General features: G+C 47.5%; 1 protein-coding gene across 1 annotated transcript; it reads left to right on the top strand.

Moving 5' to 3' along the window:
• Positions 1-2,424: 2,424 nt before the first annotated feature.
• On the top strand, positions 2,425-14,411 carry CPLX3 (complexin 3). The gene is made up of 3 exons (XM_005309228.3): positions 2,425-3,025; positions 4,831-4,918; positions 13,126-14,411. The coding sequence occupies exons 1-3, from the start codon at positions 2,865-2,867 to the stop codon at positions 13,348-13,350; spliced, it is 474 nt and encodes a 157-aa protein (XP_005309285.1). The 5' UTR covers positions 2,425-2,864; the 3' UTR covers positions 13,351-14,411.
• Positions 14,412-14,948: the final 537 nt, after the last annotated feature.

Below are 14,948 nucleotides of genomic sequence, written 5' to 3'. Positions count from 1 at the left end.
TAAGAAAAGGGGCCTCATTTTTTCAAAAGTAACTAATGATTTGGGGTGCCCAACTTGAGGTGCCTTAAAGGGACCTGATTTTCAGATAGTGTTGAGCAGTCTTCATCTAAAAGCAGCCTCCTTTAAGACATCTCAACCATGGCAAACTGAGGCACACAAAATTACTAGTCACAAAATAGGCAGTCCTAATAACATAATAACACTGATGACTGATTGGAGCGCCAAACCCTTCTGTCCTTAAATGTACCATTGCCTGATAGTTAATGAATGACCTTCAAATCCCAGATTATTATTCAAGCAAAAAAAAAAATCTTGATTTTAACCAGAGAAAGTTTTGCTTGTAGCCATACTGGGGGCATAGGCATGTCCCCTCCCCCTTCATCATGGTCTGTGGAGTCACAGCTGTTCAGTCATTTTAATCTCCAGAGATTGTCTTTAAATTCAGGAATCTAAATGATTTGCCACAAACGGGGATTTCATTATTGAAAATAAAACAATTCTTACATAGTTTTGGGAGAAAGAGAGAGCAAAGAATGTATGTTAAACGCGATGATGCCAGCTGGCAGTTAGGTGCATTTTTTTTTTTTGGATCATCGTTAGTTGCAAAGCCCCCCAAGTCTGTGATACTGCAGTAGGTAAAAGATTCAATAGAGGGGTCAGAATAAGATTATTATTCATGAACTAGAAAGGGGAGGAAAGAATTATAGAGTGAAACCAAAGATCTTCCCCCTTATGCGTCCTCCTGATTTAAGCGAGCACTTTAATGAAGCCTTATGCGATTTCCAGGGCTTTTTTACATTTAGTTAAAGCATCGCTCTCTTATATAGGCCTGATCCAAAACTCACTGGAATCAGTGGAAAGACTCCTATTGACTGCAGCTGAGTTTTTTCCTCCCTGTACCCTTGAAATGATGTTTTGAGGATGGTTTCTTTAACTGTAGCTCTGAGCTCTCTCTCTATTCTCTGAATGCATTTGAAAGGGCTTTCCTTGTAGTTGCTCACTGCAGAGAGGAGGCAGATGGGGACATCAAGGAATAATTTTTTTTAAAGGGGAAAGTCCAGATCAGGAAAAACCCACTGTCAGGGTGGAAAAACAGAGAGAGACTTTCTTTATTCCTGCAAATAACTTGGGCTGTGTCCTTCAATGAACTGACTGGAGCATATGTTATTCTGAATTTGATAGATTTGGGGCAAGGCTCCACTGTCTATGTCAATTACATTTTTTCACCATTTGACATTGGGATTGTAGCTAAAGTAAAGGAGCCGTTGTACCGCGTTTATGTGTTGGGGTCCATGGGCTAACGTGTGGTTTGGGTGATTACATTCATTATGGTGCTGAAGCTGCTGTCTGGAAACCACATTAGCTTGGAAGTCACTGATTCATTGTGAAAGTTGCCTTGTCTCCATCGAAGCAGCAGCAACTGCAAGATTTGGCTGGCTTGTTGAGATGGCTCGATTTTTGCAAGGTCCCCCCCCCCTTCTTTCCAAACAGCAAATCGAAGAGGAGGGTTGAACTCTGGCATTATCTTGCACATGTCACATAGCATTTCCCTCTGTAAATGTCTTCCTCTCACTTTCTAGCAAGCTTCCCCAAGGAAGGCTGAGCTGGGACTCTGCTCCCAGCTAAAGCACTGGGAGCAATCGCTGATGACACACAAGTCTCCCAAGCATCAGTAATCTCCACCACAGCAAAACCCCTGCTCAGGCTCAGTAGAGCTTTTTAATTTATTGGGTTTTAATCTAGAAGATTAAAACAGCGGTTCTCAAACTGTGGATCAGGACCCCAAAGTGGGTCGCTAGTTGTGACCTGTTTTAACGGGGTCGCCAGGGCTGGCGTTAGACTTGTTGGTCCCTGGGGCCAAAGCCGAAGTCCCACTGCCCAGTTCGCCCCCCCCACCGCCCCTGGTTTAGGGTGGCGGGGCTCAGGTGGCATCAGGCTTCGGTCACCCCCTGCCCAGTCATGTAGTTCTTGTTTTGAGAAGGGGATCACGGTGCAATGAAGTTTGACAACCCCGGCATTAAAACATTGGAAACTTTCATGACTGCCACTGTTCTGAAGCTACTGCCCTCAGCGCCAATGCTCACCCTTTAAAGGCGGGGAGGGGGGGATTTTATCGCTCTTACAGTGATTACCAGGCTGGGTTTTAATTTTGGCTGATGATTTCTTTTGGCCACTGTTCTCCCATAGGGATGCTGCAGAACGTTCATACATCTCCATCTATTCGCTCTCATTCTCAGTCACGCACACGCTGCAGCCAGGGTGTGAAAAAAGCCTCTCCAATGTTAATTCGCTGTCATCCGCCCCATGTTTTAGCTGCACGGAGCGAGGGTGAGGGTTGTAGGCAGGAGACTGGGGCTGGAGCCATGTGGTCTGCTGGCGTCACACCAGTAAACAAGTTAATCCTCCTTTCCAAAGGGGCGTGGTGGGTGGGGTGGGAGGGGGAGCGAGGGGGCAGAGTAAAGCTCAGGGAGGCTGCAAGTCGAGCTCAGAATAGCTCAGCACCGCTGGGGGCACGTTCGCCTATAGAAGCGGGGGAGCCCTCGCCCCTCTCCGGCACACACGCAACCCCGCTCGGCTGGAGCTGTCCACGCGTTGTGGTGCTGAACCTTGTCCCTGAGCCCCGTCGAGTGCATCCCAGAGAGGCGCTGGCCGCGCGGCTAAGCAAGGCAGAGGCGCTCGGAGCTGTCCATCGGCTCGGGTGCCGACCCGTAAACCTCCAGGCAGAGCGGAGCCGCTCATCCATGGGAGGCGGAGCGGGCCTGGCCTGAGCCCGGGCGCCGGGAGCCTAGCGGGGGCAGAGCGCTCCAGCCACACCGCCGCTTCTTGTTCAGCCGAGCCCCAACTCCCCCCCGGCCCGCCCCGCTATGGCGTTCATGGTGAAGTCCATGGTGGGCGGCCAGCTGAAGAACCTCACCGGCGGGCTGGGCGGCGAGGAGAAGGGGGATGGCGAGAAATCCCCGGCCGAAGCCCAGGGCATGACGCGGGAGGAGTATGAAGAATACCAGAAGCAGCTAGTGGAGGAAAAGTGAGTGCGCTGGGCTCCCGGAGCGCGTCTGGGGGGCTTGCGGTGTGTGATGCTCATGCTAACCCTTCTGGCCACCTCATCTCCCCCGTAGGGCAGATGCCTCGGACCGTGGGAGCGCTTCACCCACCTCCTCTGCTCCCCTGACGGGTTTTCCGTTCGGGACCAGGTGAAAAAAAGCCCGTTAAACTTGTCCACGAGATTCATGATCCCCTCCCCCCTCCAAAAATGTCAGAGGCATTCGGGCTTTTGCTCAATGCATCAAGGGGCTCCTGGCCAGCAAATCGGGACTGCCCCACGGGGTAGCTGCTAGACAGGAAGCCCCACCGAAGGGAACGGGAGCATGGGAGACGGGGGTGTGGTGAAGAGTGCGGTGTACTGGGGAAATTCCCCAGCGACTCCGCCCCTAGAGCAGCCCAGACTTTCATTGCCTAACCCGACCAGACATTCACTTAACTGAGCGACTCCTGTAACCCAGCAAACCGGCGGGCTGCCGCTGAGTTAGGCCAATTGTTCTAGCCCAAAGCCCAGCACAGCCCGGGGCAGAGCGTGCGGCTGGGCTGCAACTAACTTCAGCGCCCCGCCAACCCCCGAGTATTCCTGCTCTTAAACTCGCAGCGGAGCCAGCGCAGAAGCTGAGCTGCAGTTTGGGAAAGGGCTGGGGTGGGGGGCGTTGGTTGGTTTACACCCAGGACTACCAGATGGCCGCCTTGTCTTTGCCTTTTCAAAGGAGACGCCAGGCGGAAGACGGCATTGCACTAAATACGTTCAAATGGTTGTGGAAGGCGGGGAATTTTAGTGATGCCGTTTTAATGGCACCCATAATCTCTTAATCCGCTTTCGCATCGGCGAGATGGGTTTGTCTTCTCCTCCTGGGCCACATTTCACTACAGTTATTTTTTATGGCTGTCCCCCAAAGTTTGGTCTGGTGTCTCCGGTTCCTGCTTTATTGGGGCGGAGGGTGGCGAATGTCTGTCCGTGTTGAAGGCGCGAAGCGCTGGGTGTGAACTAGCATGCACCAGGGCGTCACCGCAATCTGGGCCACATTGCATTCAGGCTTCCTCGGCACACGCAGAACCTTCAACCCTGACAAAGACAAGCCCGGAGAAAGAGCCTCCCTTACCGCCACCTGCCTAAAAGGGCTTTAATCTGGTCACTGAACTTGTCCAGGCCCGTTTGCTGCACCCCATTTGCATCTCAAACTGGGCTCATGCATTGGCTGATTTCTGTGGCAATGAAATTCAGGTGAAAAAGTAATTGACTTGAAAAAACAAATAATCAAGCAGGCTGAAGAGAAGGTTGTGTCAATTTCCAGCTGGCTTCTAGCCTCCAATTGGCTGACCATTAAATAAACTAAAGTTGGGAGGATCCTGAGAGACGGCCCAAAATAACTGCAAAGGGAGGGGGGTTCATCGATGTATTTGTTCTTGACTGTAAACACTGGAGGGTTTTTTTTCACCATGTGTTATATGCTGATTATATTATGTATAATGCCCAGGCAGGCGTTTGCAATAGAAACTGGCAGTAAACTCGTTCCCCTGATGCTGCTGTATTCCCTTGTGTGTGGCTGTAGGAGAGAGAGGCTCAGGTGGGGAAAGCCTTTCCTGGATGCCAGTTGGAAAGCAGCCTTGGAGCCCCATCTGGCGAATTAAGACCTGTCCATGTCAGATCAGGACTTCCATTCAGTGCATGCGGGAGCTCAGGGAATGGGCATTAGTGACCTGCATTGGACACCTCCTCACTCGACCCGGCCTAGCGAGCAGAGCGGGAGCAGGCTGACAGCCTTTGTTTTCTAATGTTGTTTCCAGGATGGAAAGGGATGCCCAGTTCACCCAGCGTAAAGCAGAGAGAGCCACGCTCCGGACCCACTTTAGAGACAAGTACCGGCTCCCCAAGGTAAAGAGTGAGGCACGCTCACCTCTGTCGCTTTGTCAGCAGCCCTGTATTCAGGGGAACTCTCTGGATCCCAGCCCATGGCTCCTCAAGGACATTCTTTCCAGCAGCTTGTCTCCAGGCAGGCTACCAGCTAGGCACCAGGATGGGGGTATAGGAGGTAGGATTCCTGCCCCCACACCACCCCCATGCTCTTGGGGTAGCATGAGCTCAGAGAGGGGATCGATCAGCCCTTGGCCTGGCTGATTGTGTCCTATTTACAGCTAAGTCAGGGTTTGCATTCCTAAGAACCACTCTGCTCTAGTCAGTTTCCCAGGAAGGTAATACTTCCACTGAGGCAAGACTGTGCACTTCTAGTCACATCCTCTCTCACTCAGCGTTCCTCTATCCACAGGCCTTTCTACTGCAACTGATTGCCCTGCTGCTTCCCTAGTCTACCAGCTCAGACCCAGACCCATTTGGGGCACTAACCCATCAGCTAGAAAAATGTCTTTGCTATCACAGACTAGGCACATGTCTGGTGCTCATCACCAGGGTGGATGGAGATGCTAGAAGTGGTGCAGTTTTTTTCTATATCACTTTATATTTAAATGTTATCAGGCATCCAATCTGGAAAAAAACAGAAACTCACAAAAAGGGCCATAACTCAGAGAAACATTGTCTAATTTTAACCAAAATTGGCAGAAAGTTTTGAAATATAATTGATAATGCAACCACTTACTCAAAATAGTACAGGTGATATATTTGATCATTTTCCTATCTTTCCCCCCTTTGGTTAAAGCAAAAATCTGTAGTTGCACGACAGTATGAGCTTGTTTGTACCATGTTATACATCGAAATATTTGTCATTATTTGTAGAATGGACTAATTTAAGAAACGTTTTTCTGACTTATTTTTCTGAAGCTATGCAGATAATAAGACCCCAACCTTAATTATAAAACATAGTTATCTGCTCAGCTGGAGACGTGAGTCTAAAGCACTCATGGTACAACTGTAAGAACATAAGAACGGCCAAACTGGGTCAGACCAAAGGTCCATCTAGTCCAGTATCCTGTCTTCCAACAGTGGCCAATGCCAGGTGCTTCAGAAGGAATGAACAGAACAGGTAATCATCAAGTGATCCATCTCCTGTCGCCCATTTCCAGCTTCTGGCAAACAGAGGTTAGGGACACCATCCCTGCCCATCCCGGCTAATAGCCATTGATGGACCTATCCTCCATGAACTTATCTAATTCTTTTTCGACCCCCGTTATAGTATTGGTCTTCACAACATTCTCTAGCAAAAAGTTCCACAGATTGACTGTGCGTTGTGTGAAGAAATACTTCCTTTTGTTTGTTTTAAACCTGCTTCCTATTAATTTCATTTGGTGACCCCTGGCTCTTGAGTTATGAGAAGGAGTAAATAACACTTCCGTATTTACTTTCTCCACACCAGTCATGATTTTATATCAATCATATCCCCCCTTAGTTGTCTCTTTTCCAAACTGAAAAGTCCCAATCTTACCCTTATATTTTTGTTGCCCTTTTCTGTACCTTTTCCAATTCCAATATATATATTTTTAAGATGGGGTGACCAGAACTGCACGCAGTATTCAAGTAATTATTATCGTCTTACTACCACTGACTACAATGACAATATCTGTAAACCGCTTATATAACAGTAATGACTCTTAGTAGAAGGGCTTAGAAAGTCTTGTCTGATATATCGTGTGCATAACAAAGTATAACCATGTATGCTTACATAACCCTCCATATAACTATGAGCCACTGAATGGCTAATGCAGCACCCCTTCAAGCAATATTTACTCACAAAAATAGTCCCTGTGATTTGCAGGTAGTTGAAACGTTTCTACTCCCCCTTCGAATCTGTGTCTGATGTGCGCAATACGCTGTTGCTGCACTCGTCCCTGCCACAGTTGCATGCACCAGAGCACACCAAAGCTTCCTTGTGGTCTCACAGCCACACTGCACAAAGGTGAGGGTGGCTTCTGGAGCAGGTGCCAACACCATCATTTTGGGAACAAGCTGTCCCCTGCTATCCATCACCCATCTATTATTGACAGGGGACACAAAGATACTGAGCTGGTACATGATTCCATATGTGTGACTGATAATTAGCATGTTTCAGGTGCTGCCTGAAGGAGGCCATTGTTGCTGGTAGTTTCTCATTTGTTTTGTCCTTAGCAAACAACGGGTAGCGCCCATTATGCAGAGATGCTTCCTTCTTATCGCACTGTAACAAAGATACCATTGAGACAAAGGCTGCTGCCTCTGAAAAAGCAGCAATGGGCTGGACTGCAGTTACCTACCTTCAAATCTTCCTAATATCCTGAGCAAGGGCTACTTGATTCAGCTACTGCTTGGGTCTCTGTTACCTCTCTGGTGAGGTCAGGTCTGTCCATGCCATGAATTCAAAGTAATGGTCCTAATTTAATAAGCCATCAACAGGCAGAGACGGAGCTATCTCCTGGACTGTCAGATCATCTTTGATGTGTGACCATGGCTGAGTGTTTCTGCTCTTTGCCCTCAAAACTGCTCATCCTGTGGATAATGGGAGCAGGCTTATAAATGACAGACTGCAGTTAGGTTACTGACACACCACAGCTGGTATTTCACACTTGTTCTTGGGATGGGAAGAAATCATTTTTCTTTTGCTCAAGGCTAAGGGGGAAATGAGCAGTGTTCATACAGAACATATCTTACTAGTCTGCCCCTGAGCTGACCAACACACAGATCCAACGGCCAAGAATCCGAGCACCATTAGACTGTCCCTTTGGTTCTACAAAGTGGTGCTGTTGTGAGCCAGACCTGAAATGCCAAATGCTCTATAGGTCATAGGCAGAGTCCGACTGGCTTGGAAATGTATATGCTAGGAGAAGGCTTTAGGTACTATGTGTGGTGGGATACAGCTCCCTTCCTGGCAAATGACCTGTGTTTAATTTTAAAATGCTGTAAAATGCAAATGCAGAGCCAGATTGGTTTGAGACCTGATATGCCAGATGAAGACCCAAAATAGCATCTGGGGTACAGTTTGGGGGGCTGCCCTTTCCCCAGACCTGGCTTTATAATAAGCCAAACTCTCCAGAGAACTCCAGCAGCATTTTAGATGGCGGAACAGACAGCACTGATGCAGCAGGCATGCAATGCTGAGCTGGGGCATGAACTGAGCATGCGTGTCCCCAGAACACAGACCACACCAAGGCACACAAAGCCAGCTCCAAAAAGGGACATAGGAGGTTAAGTCCCAGTTTCAGGCACTGCTACCTCCTTCTAGGCACCAGATGCCTTGCTCATGCCTAAGCCCCAGCACAATTCTCAAACCAGGGGCAATAAGCAAGGCCTTGCATAGCTTCCCTGTGGGGCTCACTCTGGTAGCCATGCTCATAGGCCACCTAACACCATACAAGGTGTGGGGATGCAGGGCCAGCTTTAGGCCGATTCCCCAGAATCGGGCCTTGCGCCTAAGAGGGCCCCGCGCCTTAGGCGCCTTTTTAATTTTTAAATTTTTTTTACGCACCCGGTGGCGGTCCGCTCCAGGTCTTCAGTGGCTTTTCAGTTGTGGGGGGGGGTCCTTCAGTGCCGCGGAAGACTCGGAGCTGAGTGAAAGACCCCCCGCCACCAAAGTGCCTCCGAAGACTCGGACCGCCGCCGGGTATTCGAATCAGGCCCCTAAAGCCAGCCCTGTGGGGTCGGGGAGTGGAGATAGTCACCCTTAGACTGTAACTCAATGGTTGGGGTACGTGCCCTGAATACAGGAGACCCTGGGTCAGTTTAATTCTCTGCTTGGTGTGCAGAAGGGATTTGACTAGAGAGCTGCCCTAGCTCAAGTGAGAGCCCTAATCACTGAACAAAGGGATCTTCTGATGTGGGCTCATCTCTTGTCAAAGCTGTTCCACTTTAATTCCATAATTAACTATTCATTGGGCCACAAAAAGTGTGAAAATCATGCAGTGGTCTGAGTACTCACCCAGGCTGTGGGAGACTCTGGGTCAATCCCCTGCTGCTTGATGAGATGGGATTTGAACAGGGCTCTCCTACCTTGCAACTGACTGTCCTAACAGCTGGGCAATGACATGTTCAGAAGTTGGGCTCCCACAGGTTTTCCTGTTGCAGCTGATTCACTTTAATTAAACATTAAGTGAGCCAAAGCAGCCACAAGTAGCCCTCTGTGCTTAGGGTGCTCTCCTAGCCGGTTGGAGACCCTAGTTCAATTCCTCCAGCTTCCTGATAAGGAAAAGCAATTTGAACAGCGAGCTCCACCGGGCTTTAATTAAATATCAATTGGGCAAAAACAAGCAAGAGTAGCCCTCTGTAGTGGTTAGGGTACTCAGGTGGGATGCTGAAGACCCTTGTTCAACTCCTCCAGCTGCCTGAGGAGAAACAAGCCATGAGCTCCTTCAGTCTTTCCTATTGAAGTTGGTCCACTTTAATTAAATATTAAAATAGGGCCAAAAGAGGAGCCTGGCATAAGAAGCCCTCTCTAGCCCAGCTGTTAGGGCACTCAGTTGGGCTGTCGAAGACCCTGGTTCCATTCTCTTCTGTGCTTGAGGAGAAAGGATGCAAACAGGGGTCTGCCATCTCAACTTCCCCCTTGTATTAAATATGTATTGCGTCACAGAAAACATATGAATCACTCTTGACCCCACGGCTAGGACACCACCATCCCCAGTCAGTAGCTCATCAGATAGCTCCCCAAAAGTCTTTGACTTGGCAGGATTGGTGCACACCATTGGCAGAATCCTCATGATGTCAGTAATAGTTAATGTTGGCTCACAGGAGGCTGGTAGCTCAACCATTGATAGATTTTTCTCCAGCCAAGACAATGTGCTGCTCTTTGGGGTCTTTCTTAGAGTTCCATCCAAGTTGAAGAGGGAAAGTGGAACAGGTGCCAGCTCACACTTCATATCACCCTGGCTACCAACCTCTCTGCGCTAGGCAATAACTGTCAGCTTGCAAAATATCTGATGATCAATAGCTGTCTCTTGTGCTATCTGCTGCTTCTTTTGTTCGATTGTCTTGTTGAGATTACCAGATGATTTGAGATTAGACCTTTCTATGGGATCAAAGAGATCTACCTCACCTCTTTGCGGCCTACTGGTTACAAACTGCTTCCTTTCTTGTAGGCCATTCTCTCTTCTCGTGCACAAACTTTCTGCAATTTCAGGTGGGGCCCCAGTAGACGTTGCAATGTTCACACGTGGTTGTCTGTCATCTGGGCTTAAAGGATTTGTCATTCAGTCACAACTTTTCTAATATCTGGGATAGCAGTTTCATCTGCAGCCATGCGCTGTGTGGTAGCTTCTTGGTGGAGCTCTGTTGCTGAAGGCTGCATTCCACACATTTGTTTTGTCATAGCTGTTACAGCTGCCTCAAAATGTGCAGTCAGGTAATACTTGGTCAGAGCCTTATCTTTTGTCAAAGATGCTGATGCTTCTCACAGTCCTTGCTGAGGGATTGCTCGACAGCCATGTCATGCCATATGCTATTGAAGGGTCTGGCAGTCCAGTATACTGCTCCTTGGCTATCAGCTAGGCCATGATATATAGCTGGCTTCTGCTCCTCCAGAAGTCTGGCTTCTGCTACAGTTACACATCCCCACCTAGCATAATTCACGTGGCCACACTACAAATGTCTCAAGTTCCCTAGTCTTGTTATCATCTCTCTTTGCTCCTTTGTATTCCATCAGTAGTTGGGATAAATCTGTTACATAGTTCTCCCAGAACAGAATGGTATCTGAACAGATTGTTCCTTGGGTAATATAAGTGTCCATGAGCTGACTGGGTTCTGTTCATGAAGTCTGCCACAGCATTCTGTGCTTCCACTCTGTCTTCTCTGTGTGCCTTCTCCACAGCCTCAAATGCTTCAATGAGTGTTTGAATTTTCTCCAAGATGCATCTCTCCTCATCTTCTCACCATTGTTCATGGAATCACTAAGTGCCACCCATTTCAAGCAATTCATTGCCTCATTTATATGTTTGTGGATTCCAATACCACAGTTATATCCTCTTCCTCTTAGAGTATGGCTGATGGCAGAAGCACCATAGTTGCTGGCTTCCACAAGGATGTCTTCAAACCCACTTTCCTACATCACACTGCCTAGATCACCCATGAAATTCTTTGCACGATGCATGCCTCCCACATCAAGGTGGTCATGGTCAAATTCCTTTTGATTCCTCCATTTAATAATCTGTGCTTTGCAGTAGATTGCTTCATCATACACAACATAGGCCCAGTCTTGGCTCAGAGAGTGGAACATCTCCTCAAAATATTTCATCATCATGGTATACGCTGCATTAACCTCAGTTGCCAATGCAGGAATCATAATCATAAAATATAAAATAGCAGACAGAAAAAAGTCTCAATATCAGTCCTTCTACAAATAATGACAAACATTTTGATGTATTACAGGGTAGAAACGAGCTCATACTGTTGTGTGACTACAGACTTTCGCTTTACCCAAAGGCCTAAAAGGACAGGAAAATGCATCAAATATATCACTTGGGGATACATATTTCCCAAATTTTCCAAACCAGTACTAGTTTGAGTATATAGTTGTGCTATCAATTGTATTTAGAAGCTTTCTGCCAATTTTGGTCAAAATTAGACAATGTATCTTCAAGTTATGGCCCTTTTGGTGATTTTTATGATTTTCTTCAGATTGGCTCCCTGATGACATTTAAATATTACGTGATATAGAAAAACAGCACCACTACCAGCAACTCCATCTGCCCTGGTGATGACCACCAGATATGCGCCTAGTGTGACAGCAATGACATTTTTCTAGCTAACAGGTTCCTCTAACTCATTAATCAGACCCCTTTTTAAATCTGGCTGGTGGATGAGATACAATACCAGCTCTGCAGCCTCTTAAAAACCACAGTGCAACACTCTCATGCCTTCCTTACAGCTCTGCGCCGGGAATCCTGTGCTGACACTCACCTGCTAATGCCTAGCAGCTAGCAATACCACTGCACTATGCAGCCACCTGTCCGGCTGGCCAGAAGACTGCAGTCCCTTTGAGTGGCAATTAGTAATAGCCTTACGTGTACATCTGTTTTTTTCTGGCAGCCTGTCATGTGAGCCATTCTGCTGTACTGTCAACTCACCTTCTCCTGCTTGAAATCACTTTCTGTCTGCAAAGCCCCATTGTGCAGCCACTCAGTTTCACCAGGGATTTGGCTGCTACCTCAATATAAATAGCAAATCATGAGAAACTCCACTGAAGTCAGTCACTTGAGCCTAGATCCTCAAAGGTATTTAGGTGCCTAACTCCCATTGATTTCATTGACAGTAGTGTAACAATATCTTCCTTCAACCGGCATTGTCTCCCCACTCCATTTCACCTGCTCTTTCTTAGGCTAATTCCTATTGTGGTATGTCTGCTTAGAGCTGAATGAATGATTCACTGGGAACAATTTAATCTACTATAATTCAGCCTCCTTCTTTGTTCATGGAATAACTCAAGCACATCACAGTTTCTTTAAGTGAATTCAACAAAAAAGCGCTTTTTAAAAATTCTCTGACTTGATTGCGAATATTCTAAATTGCCCCGTGTTGATTTTTGAAAGGTCAGATCAGTCCTTTGCTATTGTTTCAGTGTCCCTATTGGATAAGCACACGTGCACTTCTTATACGCAGGCCAAAAATCATTTTCTACCAACATCGGTGCCAGGTAAGTGGATTGCTCAGGGGTTTGTTTCTGTAAACACACAAGAGGGGGAAACATGTCCAAAGTGAAGGAACCCGTGTTAATTCACGAGTCTCTCTGTCTCATTCACCCAGCTCTCATTAGTGTCAATATTTTTTCTCGAATACATAGACAATTTTCTTCCGTGAATCTTTTCTGCAGTAGCTGCTGATCCTGTCCAGCTGTTGTGCCGACTCTCAAAGGCATCCTGTGGTTCATCAGTGTATTAATCCTCCCAATCTGATCCTGATTCAGCAGGTGACTTAAGCGCCTGAGTAACGTTAAGCATGTGCTGAAATCCAGCATTACTCAGCAAAACATCGAGGCACATGTTTCAGTCTCTTTGATTTCAGTGGCACTGAAACACATGCTTAATGCTGAGCAAGTGATTAAGTACAATGCTGAACTGGGGCTTCTATTCTCTTCCACTTCCTACTTGTTCTCTCCTTCCTTATCTCTGTCCCAGAGCCTGATTCTGAACTACTCACTCATGCTCTTCTCTTTGATCGATGTGACCCTGTAGAATGAAACAGATGATAGTCAGATCCAGCTGGCAGGAGGGGACGTGGAGCTCCCCAAGGAGCTGGCCAAGATGATCGAGCAAGATAACGAGGAGGAAGAGGAAAAGGACTCTGTTATCGGACAGCTGACCAGCATCCCGAACCTGGACCTTGATTCCCTGAAGGATAAAGCCCAGGCCACGCTAGAGGACCTGAAGCAGTCAGCTGAAAAGTGTTCTGTTATGTGACACAGCTGGTTCCCTCGACATAACACCCCATTCTTAACCGTATAATGTGGGGGGGAGGGGGAGGGGGAGGAGGGATGCAGTGGATGGTCTGGGGGAAATGATGGTGTATGAAAATTAACCAGTGGGAACCCCACAGAGTTTATCACCCTTCCCTGTGTGAGTTGGATACCTTTTCTAAACCCATGCTCTGCCTAGATTCCACGAAACAGACTTACGTGTCCTGTTCCTCTCGTGACGTGTATTTTCCAGTGCGAGGCCGGAGTCAGGAGGCAACATTGTCCTCCTCCAGCACCCCTCCTGAGGTCAGATCTAAAACTGCCTGTGCCACTGCTCACATGGGTGACCGAGTTCCTCTGCCCATTTTAATCTTTTAGTGCAGAAGGGAGGGAGGGTTGTGATGAGGGCTGCTGAGCCATGCCTGTGAATGGGAGCAAAAAACCTCTTTAGAGGAGCAGACTGGCATTGCTCCTCTGCCTTCACTCCCATCTTGGTGAAGGAGATTTGGAGCAAACCTCCTGGAGGCGATGACCGGTGTTCCTTTGCTTTCCAGACACAAGCCGTGACAGGGAAATTTCACAGATCCACATAACTAAGGCCAAGAAATGATACTACTACTTTGCCCAGATAGCACCTTTCATGCATTGATCTCAAAGCACTTGGCAAAGGAGGGGACAGCTATATCGGTCCCATTTTAGGGGGGGGGGAAACTGAGGCACAGAACGGTTACGCTACTTGCCCAAGTCAGCGGCAGGTTCAGGAATAGAGCCCAGACTGGTGGGTGCTCAGTCAGCTTAGACCACAGTCGCCCTTCTCTGTAAGAAACGTCACTTACTGGAAACGCGTTCAAATGCTGTGTCACTTCTACAATATGGGGCCTACTATAATTCATGTTCCTTGAAGGAAAGAGGATAATTCAACTCTGTGTAATGAGGGGGAAATCTATCTATACATTGTGATGTAACCATGCCAAGTTTTCGTCTGACTTTCGACCCCTTATATACCCTCCTTATTCTATGGTATTGATATAACTGATGGAATAAATACCAGGAGATCTCTATGCATTTCTTTCTCACCAGTATCTCCATGCTAAAAAGATGCGTGGTCCAGCATGGGCCATTTCCCCCCCCTGTACAGTCAGTGTTCTTTGTGCAGTAGCCAAGGATGGACTCAGTGAACTACCATAGACTGTGATCCCTTTTAAAAAGCATTAAGAACATAAGAACAGCCATACTAGGTCAGACCAAAGGTCCATCTAGCTCAGTATCCTGTCTTCCAACAGTGGCCAATGCCAGGTGCCCAAGAGGGAATGAACAGAACAGGTAATCATCAAGTGATCCATTCCCTGCTGCTCATTCCCAGCCTCATTGACCTCAGTGGACTCAGATCTGTCTGTGGGGTGTGTGTATGTCTGAAGCGCTTTGCCTTTTTTCAACCTTTGCCAAGATTTCTAAAAGATGCCTTCTCCAGGTGAAAGAATGTCTGGGAAAGGGTAACCTGCCCAGGTGGGTAATGCTTAAATCTCCAGGCAGCTCTGCCACATCTCATAATGATGATGGTAAGAAACACTTTGCACTTCCAAAGCACTTTCCATCAAAGTA

The sequence above is a fragment of the Chrysemys picta genome, chromosome 10 (assembly GCF_011386835.1).
Source record: "Chrysemys picta bellii isolate R12L10 chromosome 10, ASM1138683v2, whole genome shotgun sequence".
Taxonomy (NCBI): Eukaryota; Metazoa; Chordata; order Testudines; family Emydidae; genus Chrysemys; species Chrysemys picta.
This window is presented reverse-complemented; position numbering and strand designations above follow the sequence as displayed.